The 24,694-nt window shown below is 44.2% G+C and overlaps 2 protein-coding genes across 8 annotated transcripts in view; one reads left to right on the forward strand and one right to left on the reverse strand.

Annotated features, from left to right (window-relative positions):
- The first annotated feature begins 11,579 nt into the window (after window positions 1-11,579).
- UTS2 (urotensin 2) lies at window positions 11,580-17,841 on the forward strand. Of its 3 annotated transcripts, none has more exons than XM_010357382.1 (4): window positions 11,580-11,764; window positions 14,137-14,250; window positions 15,710-15,753; window positions 17,573-17,838. In XM_010357382.1, the coding sequence occupies exons 1-4, from the start codon at window positions 11,650-11,652 to the stop codon at window positions 17,687-17,689; spliced, it is 390 nt and encodes a 129-aa protein (XP_010355684.1). In that variant the 5' UTR covers window positions 11,580-11,649; the 3' UTR covers window positions 17,690-17,838. The 3 variants fall into 3 exon arrangements, with proteins under 3 accessions (XP_010355684.1, XP_010355682.1, XP_010355683.1); XM_010357380.1 differs by having other exon boundaries at window positions 11,640-11,764; window positions 14,117-14,250; XM_010357381.2 differs by lacking the exon at window positions 11,580-11,764 and adding an exon at window positions 12,003-12,167 and having other exon boundaries at window positions 17,573-17,841.
- Window positions 17,842-20,902: 3,061 nt separating this feature from the next.
- PER3 (period circadian regulator 3) overlaps window positions 20,903-24,694 on the reverse strand; it is a 62,443-nt gene continuing 58,651 nt past the window's right edge. For 3 of the 5 annotated variants that reach the window (XM_030912760.1, XM_030912758.1, XM_030912756.1), the window contains exon 22: window positions 20,903-23,488. In XM_030912760.1, coding sequence (XP_030768620.1) covers window positions 23,402-23,488 — 87 coding nt within the window. In that variant the 3' untranslated portion in view covers window positions 20,903-23,401. The remainder of the gene's footprint in view (window positions 23,489-24,694) is intronic. The other 2 variants (XM_030912759.1, XM_030912757.1) reach the window with 1 other exon arrangement.

The raw sequence follows: 24,694 nt of genomic DNA on the forward strand, positions 1-24,694 counted from the left end.
AGATAAAAATAAATACAGAGCCCATGCACCAGGCTAAAAGGATTTCCCAAAATGCATTCATTCAGTAAATGCCATTTGAGTGCCCACCAAGGTCAGGCACTGTTCTAGGCACTTGGGATACATCAGTTAGCAAAACAGACAGAGCTCTCTGCTTTCATGATAACCCCGATACACACAGTAAAAAATAAAACGTGGTAAGTGAGATGGGAGAACATTCTAAATAGACAGGGTGAGAGGAAATATAGGGGTAAAAGATGGCAGACTGCAATTTTAAATAATGGCTGTCAGACGGGCTTGGTGGCTCACGCCTGTAATCCCAGCGCTTTGGGAGTCCAAGGTGGGCAGATCACCTGAGGTCGGGAGTTTGAGACCAGTCTGACCAACATGGAGAAACCCAGTCTCTACTAAAAATACAAAATTAGCCAGGCGCGGTGGTGCATGCCTGTAATCCCAGCTACTCGGGAGGCTGAGGCAGGAGAATCACTTGAACCCAGGAGGCGGAGGTTGCAGTGAGCTGAGATTGAACCATTGCACTCCAGCCTGGGTGACAAGAGCAAAACTTCATCTAAAATAAAATAAAATAAAACAAAATAAATAACGGCTGTCAGGGTAGGCCTTACTGGGAATGTTATCGCCTACTTACCTGAGGAGAGACTAAAAGGAGGTGAACGCAGTACCCACACAGCTATTGGAGGGAGAGCATTGCAAGCAGAGGGAACAGCCAGTGCAAAGGTCCTGCTGTAGTTTGGAAATTGAAAATTGATCCTCAGTGTTGGAGGTGGCTCTAATGGGAGGTGTTTGGGTCATGGGGGTGGACCCTGATGAATAGATGAATGCCCTCCCTGGGGTGCAGGGCAGGTCAGTGAATTCTTGCTCTGTTAGTTCCTGAGAGAACTGGTTGTTAAGAGAGCCTGGCCCCTCCCCTCTCTCTGTTGCTTCCTGTCCTGCTATGTGGTCTCTGCACACACCAGCTCCCCCTTGCCTTCTGCCATCAGTGCCCTCACCAGAAGCAGATGCCAGCGCCATGCTTCCTGTACAAGCTGCAGAACTGTGAGCCAAATAAGCCTCCTTTCTTAATATTAAGGTTGGTGCAAAATTAATTGCAGATTTTTGCCGTTGAAAGTAATGGCAAAAATCGCAATTAATTTTGCATCAACCTAATAATTTAAGCCTCAGGTATTCTTTACAGCAACAGTAAATGGACTTAGGCCCAAATATAGGAGCATGCAGGAGACGTGGTGGGAGAACTGCAGGAGGAGAGGCCTGGCCCAGTAGGCTCATGGTGAGGGCTTTGCTTTTCTCAGAAGAAAGGGGTCTTTTAGGCCGGGCGCGGTGGCTCACACCTGTAATCCCAGCACTTTGGGAGGCCGAGGTGGGTGGATCACCTGAGGTCAGGAGTTCAAGAATTAGCCGGGCGTGATGGCAGGCACCTGCCATCCCAGCTACTCAGGAGGCTGAGGCAGGAGAATCGCTTGAACCTGGGGCACGGAGATTCCAGTGAACCGAGATTACGCCATTGTACTCCAGCCTGGTAACAGAGTGAGACTCCATCTCAGAAAAAAAAAAAAAAAAAAAAAAAGAGGTCTTTGATTAGAAACCAGTATTCTGACCATCGGCACCTGGGGGAATCCTGAAGTCCAAAAGCTACTTGTCACCAAAGTAGAAATATGAACAGAGTTTGCCCTCACATGTTCTTCACGCTCCACGCCACCTGCCAGATGCTGTGCTAATCCACCTCTGGGGACCTGCTTGCTTCCACCTTTTGTCCCAGGGAAAGGGGACTGTTTTCTGAGGGACGGGGCAGTGGTAGGCACCAAGCCTGGCTGCCTGGGGCCAGGCTCAGCTCTACCACTCACTAGCATTGGCCTGGGGCCTGCTGCGGAGGCTGCTGTGAGGACACTGTATGCAGAAGGCAAATCAGGTCAAGCCCACCCCAAGAAGACCCAGCTACGTGATCGCCTTTATTGAACCATCTCTCTCGTGACACCAGAGCGTCTTCCAGCTGCCGGCCCTCTTCTCTGCCCCCTTTCCAGCAAGACTCTGCCAAAGACTTGGTGCTCATGGTTTCCACCTTTCTCCTCCTTTTGTTTCTTGAACCCACCCCAACCAGACTTTCAACCCCCTAGGCCACAAAAACAACTCTTGTCAAAGTTGCCAGCATTCAGCTGCCTTCCTGACCTCTCTCCCAGGGGTTTAAAACAGGCAGCCCAAACCAACACTTCCAAACCAAGTCACTGACGATCCCCTCCACCCTTTTCCAAACTCATTGCACAGTTTGGTTACAGGTAACATCACCTTGCCAGGTTCTCCCAGCACTCCTGCAAGTACTGGCGCCTCTTCCTTCAAAACAGATGCAGGGATCTGACCCCTTCACAAAGGCTGAAGTGAGCCTTTTTTTTTTTTTTTTTTTTTTTGAGACAAGGCCTTGCTCTGTCACCCAGGCTAGAGTGCAATAGCACAATCTTGGCTCACTGCAACCTCTGCCTCCTGGGTTCAAGCAAGTCTCATGCCTCAGCCTCCCAAGTAGCTGGGATTACAGGTGTCCACCACCATGCCCAGCTAGTTTTTGTATTTTTAGTGAGACAGGGTTTCACCACGTTGGCAGGCTGGTCTCGAACTCCTGATCTCAAGTGATCTTTCTGCCTTGGCCTCCCAAAGTGCTGGGATTACAGGTATAAGCCACTAGGCCCAGCCTGGAGCAAGCCTTTTAAACATAATTCGGTCCAACCATGGTGGCTTATGCCTGTAATCCCAGCACCTTGGGAGGCTGAGGCAGGAGGATGGCTTGAGCCCAGGCATTTGAGGCTGCAGTAATTAGTGATCGCACCACTGTGCTCCAGCCTGGGCAACAGAGCGAGGCCCTGTCTCGAAAAATAATAATAATAGAAATAAAACGCAATTTAGATTGTGCCATACTATTCTTCAAAATGGACCTGCTATCTCATTTTAAAACGGAAATTCCCTACAGTCGCTTCCAGAGCCTATGTGACCTGCCTTTCTGCATCGCTCTGGCCTCAACTCCCACCCTTCTCCCCCTTGAGCCCTCTGAACCACACGGGCCTCCTGGCCGCTCCTCAAACGGGCCTAGTACAATCCCACCACAGGGTCTTTGCACTCGCTGCTCCATCTGCCTGGAGGCTCTTCCTCTCAGCTAGCTGTGAGATTCTTCTCCACGTTTCCTGCAAGCCTATGCTGACCCTCTCCAGGAGAAGAGCCCCTCCATCCCATCACCCATCTGAACCTACTCAGTTCTCTGTGGCATTGATCACCACCTGACACTGAACATAAACTTGGTGAGGCTTTGTCTGTTTTGTTCATTGCTACGTCCCTAGTACCCCACACAGTCCCTGGCACATGCTCAATGTTTGCTGAATGAGTGAGTGAATAACATTACTCACTGTTTAACGAACACTCTTTTTGTCTCCTCATTGCTATATACATATGTATGCACAGACACACACACACATATATACACACACACCTCTCTCTCTCTCTCTCTCTGTGTATGTATATATACACATATATATACTTTGTATATGTATATATCTGTATATATACACATATATACGTATATACACACATATATACATATATATATATACACACACACACACATATATACACACACACCTCTCTCTCTGTGTGTATGTATATATACACATATATACGTATATACACACATATATATACATACATATATATACACACACACATATATACACATAAATATACTTTGTATATGTATATATCTGTATATATACACATATATACGTATATACACACATATATATACATACATATATACACACACACACACACACACACACACACACACACACACAGAGACAGGATCTCGCTCTGTCACCCAAGCTGGCATGCAGTGGTTCAATCTTGGCTCACGGCAGCCTCCTACTCCTGGGATCAGGCCATCCTCCCACCTCAGCCTCCTGAGTAGCTGGGACTACAGGTGCATGCAACCGTGCCTGGCTAATTTTTCATATGTTTTGTAGAGACAGGGTTTTGCCATGCTGCCAAGACTGGTCCTGGACTCCTGGGCTCAAGTGATCTGCCCGCCATGGCCTCTCAAAGTACTGAGATGACAGGCATGAGCCACCATGCCCAGGCTTCTCATTGCTACTAAAGAACAACACCCCAGATTCCTCGATAGGGTCACGTGACATAGCCCCACTGCTCTCTGGTTTTATCCGGCTATGTCTAGTCCTTGGCAAACATGCTGGGTGCATGGCTCAGGCTGTTCCCTCATCTGACTCCAGGGCCTTTGCACTCACTGTTCCGTCTGCCTGGAGGCTCTTCCTCTCAGCTAGCTTCGAGGCCCTCTCCACGTTTCCTGCAAGCCTAGGCTGACCCTCTGCAGGAAAAGAGCCTCTCCTGTGAAGCCCCCACCATCTCTTGAGGGGACCAGCACTGGGCCTGTGACCCCCAGGCGTTATTGCTGCAGCTGACAGATGAGGCATTCAGTGGTCACTTAAGCCAAATGGTTATCTGAAATATAGGTGACGAGAAACGAAATCTAGAATTCATGTCGATTAGATTAAATTAAAAATTTAACATAAATTAAAGGTCTATCTGAGAGCCTCCAACCTATGATTTTCCATTAACACAAATAAGAATGGACCCCGATGATGTCTGCAGGAAGTTTAGAAGTCCAATGTCAGTTGAATATGAGCTGCCCTGGTTTCAGGCATCCTGAACTTCTCTGGACCCAAGTCCGCCCATAAAAATGGTACAAACGTTGCAGTATTCGAAGCACACACAAGCATATTCCTCACAGATCACCCCAAATTATGATATTTATTTGGCAATCGGTGAATAGGCTTTAAATATTTGGCAAAGTCAATTCCTATCAATTTCTCTTCATGGACTCCTCACAGCGGAGGAGAATCAACATCACCTCATGTTCAGAAGTTATGACCAGCTGGGCACGGTGGCTCACACCTGTAATCCTATCACTTTGGGAGGCTGAGGCAAGTGGATCACTTGGGGCTAGGAGTTTGAGACCAGCCTGGTGAACATGGTGAAGCCCTGTCTCTACTAAAGATACAGAAATTAGCTAAGTGTGCTGGTGCACACCTATAATCCCAGCTACTCGGGAGGCTGAGGCGTGAGAATAGAGACTCACTTGAACCCCGGAGATGGTGGTTGCAGTGAGCTGAGATCGTACCACCGCACTCCAGCCTGGGTGACAGAGTGAGACTCTATGTCAAAAATAATAATAATAAGTTACTAGAAGTTATGATCATATTATACAGGGGCAAAAGTATCAGCAGGGAGAGGGAGTTTACATCAATTTCAAAACAAAAACTGAAAAGAGGTTTGTACTTTTTATGACACGCTTATCCAGCGGATAGGAGTCCTCCATGGACAAAAGCCACCCCAAATATTAATGGTTTACTTCTTTATGACACACAGAAAATGCTCCTGTCTTTTCAGAATGTACTTTGTTTGCAGTTAATTAGAGGAATCCCACCTCTCGGGGTGGTAGTTGTTCATGTACGTCCTGGCACAGATGTGAAGCCATGCTGCTTAATGCAAGGGCCATTACGGTGGAATGACGTGCTCAGTACATTTCTGGGACAAGGTGACACTGTCATTGATGGTCTGTTGAAGGAAAGAAGCTAATTTTCTTTTAAGCGTAAGCCTTTAGGAGTAACTTAATTAGGCCATGCTGTAAAACCATCACTAATAACTGTCAGAAGTACCCCCTGAGTCACCAGGGAATGACAAAGCTTGGCAAACAGCCTCTTCCTTGGAGCCCAGGAGTTCACCTCCCACCTCATTTTGAAATGGTCCTCACAGGTCTTCAAAGTCTCCCTCTCTCTTGGCCTGAGTCCCTGCTTCCTCTTGGTGAGACTTCATGAGTGCTTTACACATATATAAACACGCGTGCGCATAAACATGCACATGCAATACACAGACAATGTAAAACAACTTTTTTTTTCTTTTTTTTTGAGACTGGGTCTCACTCTGTTGCCCAGGCTGGAATGCAATGGCATGATCACAGCTCACTGCAGCCTCAACCTCCCAGACTTAAGTGATCCTCCCACCTCAGCCTCCCAAGTGGCCCAGACCACAGGTGCACAATTGCTCCCGGCTAAGTTTTGTATTTTTTGTAGAGACAGGGTCTCACTGTGTTGCCTAGGCTTGTCTCAAACTCCTGGGTTTGGCGATCTTCCTGCCTCAACATCCCAAAGTGCTAGGATTACAGGCGTGAGCCACCATGCTACACCAAAGAAAAAAAATCTCTTTATTTTCAATTCTGTAAAATGACACCACCAGTGGCTCATCTTTTTTTTTTTTTAACATAGTAGTAACTACCTGATATTCTAGTTCTTTTATTATATTTTCCAAGTTTTTAAAATCTTTTAGTCACTATTTTAATGATTACTAAAATTAGATTTTGACACTTAATGCACTTATTTTGGGCACTGAGGCCAAAAGTCAGAATTACAGGAGAGATGGGGGATTGTGGGGAGAGCAAGGGTGAGTAGGGAGAGGAAGGGGGGAAGGGGGGCGAGTCAAGTCACTGAGGGCAGAGGGCAGAGGTCAGAAGGCCAGCGGGATCCTGGTCCCTGCTCCTCCACTTTTCCTGGGATTCTGGAAGCTATCCAGTGTCTCCAACATGCTTCGTTTTCTTTCTTTCTTTCCTTTCTTTCTTTTTTTTTTCTTTCTTTTCCTACAGTCTTCCTTTGTGGCCCAGGCTGGAGTGCTGTGGCGCGATCTTGGCTCACTGCAACCCCCGCCTCCTGGGTTCAAGCGATTCTCCTGCTTCAGCCTCCCGAGTAGCTGGGATTACAGGTACCCACCACCACTCCCGGCTAATTTTTGTATTTTTAGTAGAGACAGGGTTTCACCATGTTGGCCAGGCTGGTCTCAAGCGCCTGGCCTCAGGTGATCCACCTGTCTCGGCCCCCCAAAGTGCTGGGCTTACAAGCGTGGGCCACCGTGCCCGACTGTTTTCTTAAATTGGACGGAGGTGGTTTCTCTTGGACGCTAGGTTCCGTCCTCTATCTGACCCTGCTTGGGGGCCGGGGGGTGCTGACAAATATCTGTCGAAAGAGTTAACGAGTCTTAAGTGATTTGAGCACTTTCCATCTTAGAGGACAGTGTGCGAGCACTCGCCCTGAGCACCCCTGCAGAGGCCTCCGGGCACTCGCACGCAGCCAGCCTGGGCCTTCAGGAAGGTTCCCCAGCTGTCAGCAGCAGGGGCCCCCCAGGGACTCTCTTCACTTGCTTTATTTGCCCTCACAGGAATCTTCTTTCGGTTCGTCTTCCTCGGAGGCCACGCTTCCCGACTTCTTTCACTAGAGGCTCCACACTCCACTCACTGCTGAACCGATGGCTGCCCTGTTCCTTTCGGTTCCTGCTCAGATGCCCCTTTCCCAGGGCGTCCTGAGGGCTCTCTCTGAAATCACACTTGCCCTGACCACCTGCCCCTGTATTGTCTCCCTGTTACTGCTCTTCACAGCAATAAACTATTCCTACGGCATATGTTAATGTTGTTGTCTATTGCCTCCAGTCAGGAAGTTCATGAGAGTAGAAACTTTTTATTTTGTTCACTGTTCTTTTCCCTGAACAGAGACTCCCATAGGGCTGGTGCCCCACTCACTGATTCAACAAATATTTATCGAGTCTGCCTACTGTAAAGGATAAATACATAAGATAGTGCGATAGCCAGGTGCAGAGGCTCCCACCTGGAATCCCAGCAATTCACGGGGCTGAGGCATGAGAATCTCTTGAGCCTAGGAGTTTGAGACTAGCCTGGGCAACATAGCAAGACCCTGTCTGTATAAAAAATAAAAAAGCCATGCATGGTGGCTTGCGCCTGCAATCCCAGAGGGTTGGAAGGCTGAGGCTGAGACAGGAGGATTGCTTGAGGTCAAGATTTTGAGACCAGCCTGGGCAACACAGTGAGACCCCATCTGTAAAAAAAAAAAAAAAAAAAAAAAAGGAAAAAAAATTAGCTGGGCATGGTGGCATGTGCCTGTGGTTCCAGCTATTTGGAAGGCCAAGGTAGAATTGCTTGAGCCTGGGAGGTCAAGGCTGCAGTGAGCCATGATCATGCCACTGAACTCAAGACTGGGTGACAGACTGAGATCTTGTCTTAAAATAATAATAATAATAATGGCCCGATATGGTGGCTCACACCTGTAATCCCAGCACTTTGGGATGCTGAGGAAGGTGGATCACTTAAGACCAGGAGTTCAAGACCAGCCTGGCTAACATGGTGAAACCTTATCTCTGCTAAGAATACAAAAAATTAGCTGGGCGTGGTGGTGCACGCCTGTAATCCCAGGTACTTGGGAGGCTGAGGCAGGAGAATTGCTTGAACCCAAGAGGCAGAGGTTGCAGTGAGCCGAGATTGCACCATTGCACTCCAGCCTGGGTAACAGAGTGAGACTCTGTCTCAAAAAAAAATGATAATGATAATAATAATAATAATGTGCTAGAAGGAGCTGTGATGTGGAAAATTCAGAGTAAGGCAAGAGTAGATGGGGGTGGGTTGGCCTGAAAAGGCCTCATGTAAAGGGAATATTCTGGCAAACACTTGATGACGGTGAGGGAAGAGCTATGCACCTGTCAGGGAAGGTGCATTCCGGGCAGACGGGTCAGCCAGTGCAAAGGCCCTGCGGCAGAAGTGTGTTTATGAAGCAGCAAGGAGTTGAGAATGGCTGGAGTGGAGAATGCTGGGGAGAAGTAGTATTAGGAGAGGTCAGACATGGAATGAGGTAGCAATGGAGATTTTTTTACATCAATAAAATGCACCCATTTTAAATGATGGGTTTTGACCCATGTATAAATCCATATAACCATTGCCTTGATCAAGATATAGAACATTTTCATCACCCCTAAAAGTTCCCTTGTCTCCCTGTAATCCATTCCCCCATCTCCCATCCCAGGCCCCAGGTAACTGTGTTGCTAGAAATTCCTGTTGCTCCTTGTGAAGAATTTCATTTAAATGGAATCATGTAATACATGCTCTTCTGGACCTGGCTTATTTTGCTCGGTAGAAAGTCTCTGAGATTCATCCATGTGGTTCCAGTTATTTGGAAAGCCAAGGTAGATTTGCTTGAGCCTGGAAGGTCAAGGCAGCAGTGAACCATGATCATGCCACTGAACTTGAGCCTGGGTGACAGAGTGAGATCCTATCTTAAAATAATAATAATAATTATAATAGTAATAAAAATGGCCAGATGTGGTGACTCACACCTGTAATCCTAGCACTTTGGGAGCCTGAGGCAGGTGGATCACTTAAAGCCAGGAGTTCAAGACCAGCCTGAAGTCCTTTTCAAACCTTTTGTTTGAATGGCATGATCTCAGCTCACTGCAACCTCCACCTCCCAGGTTCAAACTATCCTCCTGCCTCAGCCTCCCGAGTAGCTTCCATGTGGGTTTATGAATGGTTTCTTTGTTTTGCTGTACAGAATTCCATTGTGTGAGACGGCACAGCTGCTTTACCCATGCACCTGTTGAAGGACATTTGGGTGGTTTCCAGCTTTTCACTATTATGAATAAAGCTGCTATGAAGGTTTACCTGTGTACAAATGACTTGGTATATACCTAGAAGAGGTATTTCTGGGCCGCACAGTTGGTGTATGTTTTCCTCAGGGCTTGTACCACTCACTTCCCATCCAACGTGTAAGCAGCCCAGGTGCCTCTTTATCTTCCCCAGGACATGTGGTATTGTCAGTCTTTCCAATGGTGGCCATAATGGTGGGCATGGCAGCAGCACCTTGTGATGGTAATCTGTGTTCCTCTGATGACTAATGATATATTTTTTTTTCCCCTGTGCTTAGAGCTACTTTCATATCTTCTCTTGTGAAGTCTTTTTCAAACCTTTTGTCACATTCTATCGCCCAGGCTGGAATACAGCAGCATGATTTCAGCTCACTGCAACCTCCGCCTCCCAGGTTCAAGTTATCCTCCTGCCTCAGCCTCCCGAGTAGCTGTGACTACAGGTGCTTGCCACCATGCCTGGCTAATTCTTTTATTTTCTGTAGAGAGGGGGTTTCACCATGTTGGCCAGGCTTGTCTCAAACGCTTGGCCTCAGGTGATCTACCTGCCTCGGCCTCCCAAAGTGCTGGGATTCCAGTGACCTGTGCCCTGCTCAGCCTTTTCATTTTCTTACCAGTATCTTGAGCAAACATTTCTAATTTTGATAAAGTCCAGTTTATCAATTTTGTTCATTTATCTATTGATTGATTTACAAAAATGGAATCTATGGTATACAGCATGACTTGTTTGTTTGTTTGTAGATGGAGTTTCGTTCTTGTCACCCAGGCTGGAGTGCAGTGGTGCGGTCTCGGCTCACTGCAACCTCTGCCTTCCAGGGTCAAGCAATTCTTCTGCCTCAGCCTCCCGAGTAGTTGGGATTACAGGTGCCTGCCACCACGCCCGGCTAATTTTTGTATTTTTAGTAGAGACGGGGTTTCACCATGTTGGCCAGGCTGGTCTTGAGCTCCTGACCTCAGGTGATCCACCTGCCTCGGCCTCCCAAAGTGTGGGATTACAGGCATGAGCCACTGGGCCTGGCCCATCATGATGTTTCGATACATTGTGGAATGGCTGAATCAAGCAAATTCACATGCGTATTACTTCACATTCTTAGCATTTTTTTGTGATGAAAACACAAAATTGATTTTTAGAAATCTTCAACTGTACATTGTTATTAATCAGAGTCACCCTGAGTTACATAGATCTCTTAAATTTTTTTTGTCTCAATTTTTTTCCTGTGTGATTTGTGTCTCGTTTAAGAAATATTTGCCTAACCTGAGGTTGTGAAGGTGTTCATGGGTTTTTCCCCTAGTAGTTCTATCATTGCATTGTAACCTTTTTTTTTCTTTTTTCTTTTTGAGACAGGATCTCGCTCTGACACTCAGGCTGTAGTGCAGTGGGGTGATCTTGGCTCACTGCAGCCAAGATCTTCCAGGCTAAAGTGATACAGGCATGCACTACCACACCTGGTTAATTTTTATATTTTTGGTAGAGACAGTGTTTCTCTATGTTGCCCAGGCTGGTCTTGAACTCTAAGCTCAAGTAATCCTCCTGCCTCAGCCTCCCGAAGTGCTGAAATTATAGGCTTGAGCCACGGTGCCTGGCCTATCTTTGTAACTTTTGTGTTTAGGTCCACAGAAAGTTTTGAGCAAAGAATTACCGTGATCGGACTTACACAGATGACTCTGGCATCACTCTGCTGTGCTGAGCCTGTGGCGGGCCCGAAGGCAGACTTCAGGACACTGGTCAGGAGACCTTTCCACCCATCCGAGCTTGGACCAGCCTGGGCAGAGTACAGTTGGGAGTAGAGGGCACATCTTGGAAATGTTGTTTATCAGCGAGTTTTCTGGTGTAAGTCCTTCCTCCCTCCTTGCTGAGTAATCATCAACTTTATGAAGTTATTTCCTTTCTCTGAAGACTCAAGTGCTTGCAGCTTCACATGAGGCCATGTGTACGTACAGAATTGTCTTGAGCCTTGAGCAATGTTTGCTATGTATTTTAACTTTTCACTGCTTTAAAGGAAATAGCTGGTTTTAAGTTTTAATCCACAGATTGTCATTCTTCAGGGATGGCAGCCCCAAACACAACATGACAACTCGTCTACTCACCCATGAAAGATTAAAAAATGGAAATCAATGTATTTCATCTTATGCTCTGCGTCACTTCTGCTCGGACTCATAAATCCACATCTCTTTGCTTTGGCCACTTCAACTCATATCCAATCCTTTCTTTATTTCATGATTTATTGCTGTAAGTTAGCTCTTTTGCCAGATTTATAAACTCACTGTTCTTCATATAATACCTACTTTGTACACTAGGCAACAAGACAGTTAATTTATTGTCTATGACTTGTTACCTTGAAAAATTACATCAATGCAAAGTGATTGCCTTTTAGCCTCTGTAGCCAATAAATGCATTTTATTTTTTTTTGGAGAGGATGATGTGAGGTCATAGGATCATATATATAATCAGTGAGCAGAATGAGAAGGAGCGAGTTGAAAGTTCTCTACGACAGAAGCCAAGAAGGAAGACGTCTATCTCGTAGCAATCATGTATAAGCTGGCCTCCTGCTGTTTGCTTTTCATAGGATTCTTAAATCCTCTCTTATCTCTTCCTCTCCTTGACTCCGGGGAAGTATCCCTTCAACTCTCAGGTAAGATTTTTTTTTTCCCTTATGTTAGTCTTGAAAGAGCCTTTACCAGTCTTAAATTCAATGTTAGAGATAAGAATGGGATTCCTGTTCAAAGGAGTCTTGAATCTTGTTCTATCAATAGTCCCAGCTTTGAAAAGAATATTAAAGGATCCTTAAGGCACATTTTAGATGTAGTAATGGATACAGTTTTTTTTTTTTCTCTCTCTCTCTCTATAATGTAAAAGGAGAAGAGGAGAATTGCTTATTTCATGTTACCTCTGTAGTTGAACCTCTTGTTTTGGGTGATATATATTTTTTTCCAATTTAAAAAATTGCATGAAATTTAAAACATCATTACTTTTAGTTTTTACTTTAAACAAACTGGTTGAATGTAGCACTGGCTGTTCTAATTATAGATTAATAATGGATTTGTTTCACCTTATGTTTAAAACATCTGATATGTGTTCTATGAAACAAAAATGTTTACTAAAATGTTTTTAAATGACAAACTGGGGAGCTAGGGAGTTCACAGACTTCTGAGTATATTGATCATTTCCTTTTGATTTATGTTAATTCAGTGTAAGTCTGAGTTGAGTTAAAGAAATACGTATCAGTCAGGTAGGTTCTCATTTTGCCATTATCTTTCCATTTAGTTTAAGAAATGAGAAGGCTAATGCTTAGGGATTAGTTTCCATCAAAAACTTAACTAGATATAATCTTATCTTTAATCTTGAGTACTTCTAGGCTTTTTTTAAATAAAGAGAAAAAAAAAAAAACAAAACCCTCTTCTAAGCCAAGGATTTTATAGTTTCTAGTCTCTAAAAGTTCATCCCGAGCAGCTTTCTGATGATGGTCAAGCACTGTCATCAGGCACTGTCAACCAACTTCCCGAGTCACTGAGATGATCACTGACTGTCTTCTTAACAGTTAAACACAGGCATTAACTTTACTGAATCTCTGCTATTTACAAAGAAACAGCACACATCTCAAGATGAAATAAAAAATGAAAATATTCAGCTACTACTGTCATCTTAAAAACTTTACAAATAATCTAAGAAACTTAGCTGAAATGAGTGTAGCATCTCACACAAACTCGAAACAAGTGGCAGCTTATCTCAGAATTTGTTCTCATTGATTTCTCCAGAAATGAGCTTTCCTGTCAGCATGTATAGATGATCAAATTTTATAGATTTTTATTAACAGTCTTCAGAAGTGCTGTGAATGTGCTCAGATGCCTTTATGATGATCTGCTCACTGTCCTCCAATCAAGGTTGCAGCTATTTGTAAGCCTGCGGCACGCCGGTGCCACACATGGCCTCCCACCCTGACTCCCACAGCCTCGAATCGCAACACAGCAGCAGGTCTGCATTTACCACGCCTCACACGCACTTCATTTAGCACACTCCGGAGTGCCCTTTCCACACACCTTAAGCACACTTACTATGCATTCACATAGGGAACGCCACAATTAAGTTCCTTACTGATGATTTTGAAGCCGATTCTAAGTATAATAATTGTATTGAAATCTTGAAGTTCAGTAAGAGGTGATACCATCTTACTGGCTTTATAGGAAGACCGTAAACAATCTTCTTTTTCCTCTCCAATTTCACCACCCAAATATCTAAAAGCAAAAAGGCAGTAGGCAGCAGTAGATAAGCAGAAATGAGGGAGAGTCAGACGTTTTGAACCAAAATGGTTTTGAGACAGGCTGGGGCTCAGCCCTCAGCTCTTATTCAAGGCAATCGAGGGGCTTGGCGCATCACGCGGGCGTCAGGTCCACGTCTCCAGGCTTCCCGTTCCGCTGGCTGGCACATGGGCTGGTAGCATTTCCGCCTCTTTTAGAACACCACTGATGGCACATCATGAACTTAGCATTGGGCGTTTTTCTAGTGTTCATCTCCCTGTCTCTGGTACTCTCCAAAGGCACGAGGAACAGAAATAACCAACTGAAGGACGAACTGAATTCTAAGTATCTGCTTTTACTCTGTAGCACCTCATGAAGATGCGCGGTTAACTCCGGAGGAGCTAGAAAGAGCTTCCCTTCTGCAGATACTGCCGGAGATGCTGCTGGGTGCAGGAAGAGGGGACAGTCTCAGGAAAGCAGGTAAAATGCTTCTCATGTTTATAGCATGTCTGATTTAATTGCTACTGAACTTACCGTCTGTCCTCATCTAGAAGAGGTAGAGCCCTATTTTGGAATATAAAGATGAACTATATAAAATAATTAATTACCGATACTCTCCCCTCCCGACCTGTGCGACCTTCTTTTCCCCAGCAGCTCCTTGCACACACCGTGCTCTTTGGTACCTCAGCGTTTTGTCTTTCTGTGTGGACTTTTATTTTTGGGGGCTAGGGGTTGGTGGTAATTATTCCAGCTTCCAGTGAGTGCAATTTAAAATCCTAGTTTCCCACTTACTGAAGCCTTCATCTTTCTGTACTCCAGTTTCTTAATCTATAATCAGGAATGATTACGTTTCCACCTCAGAAGGTAACTTGTGAAGAGTCAGTGAGTCAAGGCAAGTAAAATGCTCCTTGAGTCACACAGAAAGTAATTAATCAAATGTCAGCTTATTCCCCTGTGGCCACATTCCTCCAAGCATGGACACAAATGCTTAGGAAGTTCTAGAAACAAAATTGAGCCTTTTGCTGGGCACAGTGGCTCGTGCCTGTAATCCCAGCTCTTGGGGAGGCCGAGGTGGGTGGATCATTTGAAGTCAGGAGTTTAGGACCAGCCTGGCCAACATGGTGAAATCCCATCTCTACTAAAAATACAAGCATCAGGGCCGGGCGCAGTGGCTCATGCCTGTAATCCCAGCACTTTGGGAGGCTGAGGCGGGTGGATCACGAGGTCAGGAGATTGAGACCATCCTGGTGAACACGGCGAAACCCCGTCTCAACTAAAAATACAAAAAAATTAGCCGGGTGTGGTGGCGGGCGTCTGTAGTCCCAGCTACTCAGGAGGCTGAGGCAGGAGAATGGTGTGAACCCAGGAGGCGCCGGAGCTTGCAGTGAGCCGAGATCGCACCACTGCACTCCAGCCTGGGCGACAGAGTGAGACTCCGTATCAAAAAAAAAAAAAAAAAAAAAAAAATACAAACATCAGCCAGGCATGGTAGTGGGTGCCTGTAATCCTAGCCACTAGGGAGGCTGAGGCAGGAGAACTGCTTGAACCCAGGAAGCAGAGGTTGCAGTGAGCCAAGATCTCACCATTGCACTCCAGCCTGGGCGACAGAGCAAGACTCTGTCTCAAAAAAAAAAAAAAAAAAAAAAAAAAAAAAAAAAAAAAAAAAAAAAATTGAGCCTTTTAGTAGGCGTTAATAGACAGTTCATTTGTTGTATGTTTGATGAGCTACTGCACTGCTAAGTTACTGAGGACAATGCAGTGACTTTTGTGAACTCTAGATAAGAACAGGAGTGCCTGTCTGCATTCAAGAAAAGCTTGCTGCAATGTGGAAAAAGACCAGAAACTAGACACAATTTAGTAATATTATTTTGTATATTTTAAAACAAGCGTACAAGAGAAACAACAGATCTGACGAACTGGCTTCAAAACTGTTTTTCAGACTCGAGTACCAACATTTTTAACCCAAGAGGAAATTTGAGAAAGGTAAGTGACTCTATTTATGACTTAAGTTTAAAAAGGCGAACATTCTGTACTGATTTTACAGGACTCTGAATTTATGAACTAGAGAAGTGTTCTTGGTGGAAACCACACCTTAAAATAATTGGCCAGCATGGCCAGGCGCGGTGGCTCACGCTTGTGATCCCAGCACTTTGGGAGGCTGAGGCGGGCGGACCACCTGAGGTAAGAAGTTCGAGACCAGCCTGGCCAACATGGTGAAACCCCGTCTCTACTAAAAATACAGAAATTAGCTGGGCTTGAGTGGGGCCTGTAATCCCAGTTACTTGGGAGTCTGAGGCAGGAGAATCGCTTGAACCTGGGAGGCAGAGGTTGCAGTGAGCCGAGATAGTGCTGTCACATTCCAGCCTGGAGGATAAGAGTGAGACTTCATCTCAAAATAATAATAATTGGCCAACATTATTTCAAAGCATTAATTTTTCCAAATTTTGATTGATATAAGATCTGAATGCAACAGGAACCTACCCAGTGCCTGTTTTGGGTAAATCAAGTAAGTTGTGAAAGAATGAAAAAAATAGGTGAGGTCCCTGCTCTCAAGTCTGGCATCCACTTGTGCTCTCATTCGCTATCTAACATGTGGCCCACGGCCAGCAGCACTGGGAGCGCCTGGAAGCCAGTGAAGGATGCAGAATTTTAGGCCCACCTAGGACCTGTGGAAACAAAATCTGCATCTTAACAAGATCCTCAGGTGATTCACAGGCATGGGAAAGTGTAACGGGCACTGCAAGGTAACACCTAATGGAAGAAGGCCATGCTCCAGACATGGACATGAACCACGTGCAGGAGGCCAGGCGCGGTGGCTCATGAGCCTGTCATCCCAGCACAGTGGGAGACCGAGGTAGGTGGATCGCTTGAGACCAGCAGTTCAAGACCAGCTTGGGCAACATAGCGAAACCCCGTCTCTACAAAAAATACAAAACTTAGCCGGGCATGGTGGCATGCACCTGTAATCCCAGCTACTCGGGAGGCTGGTGCAGGAGGATCACTTGAACCCAGGAGGTGGAGGCTGCAGTGAAAGATTGCGCCACTTCACTCCAGCCCAGGGAACAGAGCGAGACTCCATCTCAAAAGAATACAATACGATACAATACAATACAATACAATACAATACAATACAATACAATACAATACAACACAACACAACACACACAATACATACAATACACAGAACACACACAATACATACAATACACAGAAGACAATAAATGCACAGAATATGTTACTTTTTATTTATTTTTTGAGAGAGGGTCTCACTCTGTTACCCAGGCTGGAGTGCAGTGGCGTGATCTCGGCTCACTGCAACATCCACCTCCCAGGTTCAAGCACTTCTAATGCCTCAGCCTCCCGAGAGTAGCTGGGACTACAGGAGCCTGCTACCATACTCAGCTAATTTTTGTAGAGATAGGGTTTCACCAGGTTGCCCAGGCTGGTCTCAAACTCCTGGGCTCAAGTGATCTGCCCGCCTCAGCCTCCTCAAGTGCTAGGATTACAGGCGTGAGCCACCCGCCTAGCAACGGACATGATTTAAATAGAAGTCAGTCAATGAGGGTTTAGGAAAATTCAGGACCATCACTGAGCTGAACAGACTGGAAGGACACTCATTAGAGGTGGGGAGGTGGGCACAGGAGCCCCACTGGGCCCGGGACACTCTTGTTACAATTACAGTCCAGGGAAAAACGCAAATACTTTTAAGAAGTCCAATGTCTTGACTCAAGATTCCTTTTTCTTATAGGAATCTTCATTCATTGGTAACTTACCTGTTTTTTTTTTGTTTGGATTGTTTTAGTTTCAGGATTTCTCTGGACAAGATCCTGACATTTTACTGAGTCATCTTTTGGCCAGAATCAGGAAACCATATAAGAAACGTGAGACTCCTGATTGCTTCTGGAAATACTGTGTCTGAAGTGAAATGAGCATCTATTAGTCAGCTCAGAAACACCCACCTTAGAACACGAAAAATACTACAATAGTTGATTTGAAAACAGCGTGGAGAAAAACTAGGCAAACTACACCCTGTTCATTATTACCTGGAAAATAAATCCTCTGTTTTGCACATATCATGAGTGGTTATTTTCCCTATAAACATGTCCTGAAAATTTATAATTATTATTTTCTTCCATTTATCCTTAGACAATTCTTTGAAAATTCAGAAGCAAAGCTAATGAATGAACAGAAGCAAACACTAAGAAAAAGTCACGAAAGTTAAACTTGTTTAATGACAAATCATTTAAATAAACTACATTATCTTAGCTATGATGGCCTCTCGACCCTTAAAAAAGACAACGTATTACTTAAAAAATAAAATAAATCATGGCCAGGCACAGTAGCTCACACCTGTAATCCTAGCCCTTTGGGAAGCTGAAGTGGGTGGATCACTTGAGACCAGGAGTTTGAGATCATCCTGGGCAACATGATGAAACCCTGTCTCTACCAAAGGTACAAAAATTAGCCGGGCATGGTGGCGGGTGCCTGTAGTCCCAACTCAGGAGGCTGAGGCACGAGAATCGCTTGAATCTTTGGGGCGGAGCTTGCAGTGAGTGGAGATTGCACCACTGCACTCCAGCCTGGGCAACAGAGGCAGACTGTCTAGAACATAAAAAATACAATGAACAGGGAGGCTGAGGCAGGAGAATGGCGTAAACCTGGGAGGCGGAGCTTGCAGTGAGCTGAGATCCGGCCACTGCACTCCAGCCTGGGCGACAGAGCAAGACTCCATCCCAAAAAAAAAAAAAAAAATACAATAAATAAAATAAAATAAAATAAATAAAACAAAACAAAATAAAAAGAAACCAGTATCTTAGCGTGGAAAAATCTCAAAGTTATGGGTGTCTGAGATGAAGGGTGGGAGCGTCTGATGCTCCTCGGTTTCTGAAGTTCGTGGGGGAAGCTCACGCGCTGAGATCCTTTCTCTCGGCTGACCAAAGTCCTAACACTTGACGATTTTAATCTTTTAACATTGAAACTTGTATAATCTCAGTTTCTGTAAGCTCAAGGATCACAGTTTCTCACACTGGGAAAAGCACCTTGATGTCTCTTATAGAGAGAAGAAAGCTGAGGCAAGATTTAAGATTGTGGAAGAGCCTGGCTTACAAATTTTTAAAACCTGTGTAAGTACCGACTTCTATTCCGTGAATACATCTGTATAAATGTGGTTTATATATGTATAGAAGATACAGTGTGAACTCCTGAAAGTTCTGTGTGGGTCTCACACAGAACCATGTTTAGGGGAGGCCTGGATGTTTATGAGAAACTCGTTTCTCTCATTGAGCTCTGACATCCCACCACATTCCAGAGGGGTCTGCACCAACCAAACAGCAACACGCAACTGTGTCAATCTTGTCACTGACCATCACAAGTCTCCTAGAGAGTACAGGTCTCAGGGAGTTTACCCTAAAGACACCAAGAACTTGGCCAGGCGCGGTGGCGCACGCCTGTAATCCCAGCACTTTGGGAGGTCGAGGCAGGCGGATCACAAGGTCAGGAGATTGAGACCATCCTGGCTGACACGGTGAAACCCCATCTCTACTAAAAATACAAAAACAATTAGCCAGGTGTGGTGGCACATGCCCTGTAGTTCCAGCTACTCTGGAGGCTGAGGCAGGAGAATGGCGCAAATCCAGGAGGCAGAGCTTGCAGTGAGCAGAGATCGCACCACTGCACTCCAGCCTGGGCAACAGAGCGAGACTCTTAAAAAAAAAAAAAAAAAAAAAAAAGACATGAATAACAAATCTAAGGGAGAGATGTTTTAAACTGCAATGAATGCACAAGCTCAGAAACATGCTAACATTGGGGATAGCTATGATAATACTGTGGCGTGTCTCCCAGTGTTGAAATTAAATCAGTACTAGTTCCCTGGCACAGAATGTTGACACCATAAAACTGTTCTGTATCAGAGAGAACTTAAAAGCGGAATTCCACTGTAGAATTCTGAAAACCCTACTCATATTAGTGATACCAGGTGATGATTCATACAGACTGGGGCTCTGCCATCAGGTTTCTAGGGTCAGATTCCTACTCCCAGTGCACACCAGCTGTGAGTCTCTGACCAAGGTCTTGACTCCCCTTGCCTCAGTTTATTTCTCTGTAAAATGAGGACAATAACAATGCTTATTTCACAGGGCAGTTGTGAGGATTAAATAATTCATGTCGGCCGGGCGCGGTGGCTCAAGCCTGTAATCCCAGCACTTTGGGAGGCCGAGACGGGCGGATCACGAGGTCAGGAGATCGAGACCATCCTGGCTAACCCGGTGAAACCATCTCTACTAAAAACTACAAAAAACTAGCCAGGTGAGGTGGCAGCGCCTGTAGTCCCAGCTACCCGGGAGGCTGAGGCAGGAGAATGGCGTGAACCCGGGAGGCGGAGCTTGCAGTGAGCTGAGATCCGGCCACAGCACTCCACCTTGGGTGACAGAGCGAGACTCCATCTCAAAAAAAAAAAAAAAAAAAAAAAAAATTCATGTCAAGCACTTAGACCAGCACCTGTCATAGTAGTATACACGCAAAGTATACTGAGCCATTTTTCTTCCTGCTCGTTATTATGATTTTTGTTACAGAAAAGAAAGGTGCAAATGGTCTGAAAGGTGTAAACTTTAAAAAGCTCTGTTGGCTTCAGGATCTTGTTCCCTATTTTAATTTCTAGATTTTGTTGCTACCAGTTACACAGTCCGATCTTGTACACAGGTTCACCCTACAAAATCTGAGAAATTTTGATAACCGACTTTTATAAATTTGGCATTAGAATAAGTATTAAAAATATGTACATTGAAGTGAGGATTAACCCATTTATGCCAGAGGTTGCAAAAAAAATTTTTTTTTTATGAAAAATCAGACCTTGGTGATGACCCTGAGCAGTAGCATATAAATAACTCCCACAAGTTTAGTGTTCCAGTAATGGAACACTAGGTGTAAACGGGCTAAATAAGCCAATACATTTCAAAGTGCCTGCATCTTCATCCTCCACACAGTAGGTGCTCAGACCCACTGGCTAAGGCAAACACAGAATGTGGCTGAGAAAAGCACGGTTAACTAATATGAGGGTCCCTCAATAGATTATAAGAAACAGTTCTAAATGATACAGAAAACACATTTAAAGATCTGTTGACGTAGGGCCGGACAATTTCTCGCGTTTTACATGCACAGAGTTTATTTGTTGTTTTTACTTAAAAAGATACCCAATTGAAATACTAATGATTACAAACAAATTCAGAGTTAATTATAAATTCAGTTGAAACAAAATTTCAGTTTGGATTAAATTTACACTGTGAATTATAATGAAGTTTCACTCAATTGCAAAATGATTTCCATTCACACAGCATCTTGTTTTTCACAAATCGTGACCTCTGACCAAAGAAAACACAGCTTTTTGGGTAATATTCATGTAAACATTAAAGCCTATAATATGCATTTTTATTACAATTTTCAATAGTCATTAATATAAAAAGTTAACAAATCTGAACAACAAAGTTTAAGCTGGGGAGAGCCCCCTCGGGGGGCGGCGGTCAAGCTGCTGAGCCCCCGCTCACCGCCAGCAGCAGGTGCAACCTGTGAGTGCGTGAACGCGTCCACCCACAGGAGGAGCGCTCCTCATGCTCTGACAGTTCTGCCACAAGCACCAGTTTCAAATCAAACCTAGTATAACATGTACTCCACAAAATGTGTACTAAGGCAAAGAAATAAGTACATTTGGATAATACAAATATCCAGAAACAATGGAAAAGAAAGGCTTCTATTAGAGAACATAAGGCTTAGCATATATGAATGCACAATGATCCTGAGAGCTACAGATACCATTTTCATTTACATTAGCAAAAACTGTATTACTACAGAATGTCACTGACAGACAATCTACTGGCTGGTTAATTGTTTCAAATCTGATTCTTTATCAAGCAAAAATATCACACAACCTGATCAACACACAAAGGCTTCAGAAATCACTTAACCATCAAAATGGAGCAGACTATAAGAGCTATTTATAAAACAGGAATATTTGCATGGAACTGCTTAATATTAGAAAATTCCAAGAACTGTCAAAGGCAGCGTTTGAAAACAGTTCTGACATCTTAAGATGGAATTATCATCCAGAAAACCAATACTTCCAAAGGAGATCTGAGCTACGGGGATGGTCACCATGGATAAAAAGGTCGATTTTCCTAATCATTACCAGGATGCATTTACAAAAAGCTGTAAAACTTCAAAAGAGAAAGAGTATTTTCCTAAAAAAAAAAACCATAAAAAAACAAAAACAAAAAAGGAAGAAAAAATAAGTTAGTTTGTTGCAAGTTATATAAAGACAAAAGGTTACTATAACCTTCACTTTCTTCTATTTGGTGTTTCTGATCTGCAGGGGTGTGAATTTCATGTATCCTTCCAAGTTTAAGAAGGAATCAGGGACTTCTCTAAAGAGCACCAGAGAGTGAGCTGATTTATCAAGTAAACAATCCACTCACTTCTTAAAAGACACTGTGAATTCTGTAGAATTCACTGTAGAATTCTGAAATCCCTACTCATATTAGTGATAGCAGGAGGTGATTCTCTACTACAAACACCATAGAAGGCAGTGATTGATGGAGCCTGCAGGGCCCTGTGGGCAAGGACAACTGAGCTGCCTGGCTGTTTTCTCCTTTGCAGTCCCCACCACACTTACCCCTGTTCAAGGGCAAACAAAAGGCAGTGCCAATCAGACCCATGGTAAGGCTGGAGTGACCTCTTTTGTATAAATTGATTGGAAAGAAAGAGTTAACAGTTAGTTTTTGGTAAGAATGAACATTTAAACACAAAAGTATATAAGAATGATACTAGCTTTTACACTACTTGTAAAACTTTCACAATCATTATTTTAAAAACAAAAACACTGAAAAGGGCAACAGCACTGGTTGAGTAAGAAGCTCTTTCAACATTACACACGCAAATGCTAATGGAAACTCTCACAAGAATTGGCCCATGGTAAGCGGATCGATTTTTAAGATAAGGCTTTCAGAATTTCACTGGAAGGTGGGAAATCAATAGGAAAGGGATCTACAAGGATGAAGGCCAAATCTCAACCCCCAAAACCTGGTTATCACAGATATGCTAATGGACAATATGTGCTAACGTTTGTGAGAAAACCGGAATGTTTTATCTTAATTATGGAGGGGAACGCCAGGTTGAATGAAGCCTAAACGAATGTACTGCATTCATGGAAACCATTCTGAAAAGTACACAACCTGTAGGTGGGATTTTTTCAAGCACTCTAAGGGGAAAATGACTTACGTAACAGAACAAAATAAATGAGGCTAAGGTTTGGGGCTCATTCTAGCTCTACTTCTAATTATAATTTACTCTGGGTGACATCTGAAATAAAGATACACATACCTCTTTAGAGGCCATCCAATCTATTTAGCAGACAATTCAACTACAAAAAGAACCTAACTGGCCATTTTAATGTATCAGGAACAAAGAGAAGTAAGATTTTGTATACAATGTCTGCTTCGAAAAGATTATGTGCATTAAAAAATCAAGAAGAAAAAATCTTAACATTCAATGATAACTTCATGGTCATTTAAAAGTCCAGGACTTAAAAAGGTCTGTATGTGTAATGTGTCTTGGAAAGGGTATGAAGGTTCATCCTCACAGTCACTCAACTGCTGTCTTCTGCCAGAGCCTGACTGCAGGATGTGGCCGCACCATCAGCTGAATCCTCATTTTTGCAAGTGACACAGGCCTCCAAAAAAGAACAAAAGCAGGCAAGTTACTTGATGTCAATGTCACCTGAAGAGTTTTAAAACAGTAAAAAGCTGGTCACACGTTTCTAACTCCCCAACTTATTCAAGTCTGAAAATACTCATTATAGTTCATTCTTTATTACAACTATTTTTACTTTTTTTTGAGACAGAGTCTTGCTGTGTTGCCCAGGCTGGATGGAATGCAGTGGTGCGATCTTGGCTCACTGCAACCTCTGCCTCCTAGGTTCAAGTGATTCTCCTGCCTCAGCCTCCCAAGTAGCTGGGACTACAGGTGCCCGCCACCACACCCAGCTAATTTTTGTTTTTTAGTAGAGATGGGGTTTCACTATGTTGGCCAGGCTGGTCTTGAACCCCTGATCTCGTGATCCACCAGCCTTGGCCTCCCAAAGTGCTGGGATTACAGGTAGTAGCCACTGTGCCCAGTCTCATTCTTTATTATTAAAAGGCAAATGACAAATTGTTTAAATACAGTCATGTGCCACATGACATTTCAGTCAACAACAGACTGCATATATGATGGTGGTCTTGTAAGATTATCCTACCACATTTTTTTACGGTATCTTTTCTATGTTTAGATACACAAGTACCACTGTGTGTTACAACCACCTACAGTATTCAGGACAGTAACAGCTGTACAGGTTTGTAGCCTAGGATCAAAAGGCTGTCCCATAGAGCCTAGGAGTGACTGTAGCAAGCTGCTCCACCGAGGTTTGTGTGAGTACACTCTAGGATGCTTGCACAAAACATCCCCATTACTAAGTGGCGCATGGACTGTGCTTTTGTTTAAATTGCTGTGGGCCTCATTTTTCATATACCTGTCTATTTACAACCAGAACAACACTGAAAAAAACAAAGACATTTACAATAACCAGCCCAGCTCCTGCTTTTTGGTAAGACCCTACCCAGCCATTCTTACATGACAGACACTCATTCTTTTCTTTGAAAATGGAGATGGGGAGATTATTCTGAGAAGATGGCAGAGTAGAAGACTAGGACTCTCTCTCCTCACCTAGACAACTCGACTGACAAAATCAGTCCAAGGCAACTATTTGGAACTTGAGTCTATCTGAAGGCCTGCAACTTTCTGGGAAACGCTTAGAGGGTAAGCTGTGGTTGCCTGTGGTCAATTTCAGCTTGAAGCACAACAGCAACTACCCATCCCTGACCCTGGGCAAGGCACGTGTTCC

Source organism: Rhinopithecus roxellana, chromosome 12, assembly GCF_007565055.1.
Source record: "Rhinopithecus roxellana isolate Shanxi Qingling chromosome 12, ASM756505v1, whole genome shotgun sequence".
Taxonomy (NCBI): domain Eukaryota; kingdom Metazoa; phylum Chordata; class Mammalia; order Primates; family Cercopithecidae; genus Rhinopithecus; species Rhinopithecus roxellana.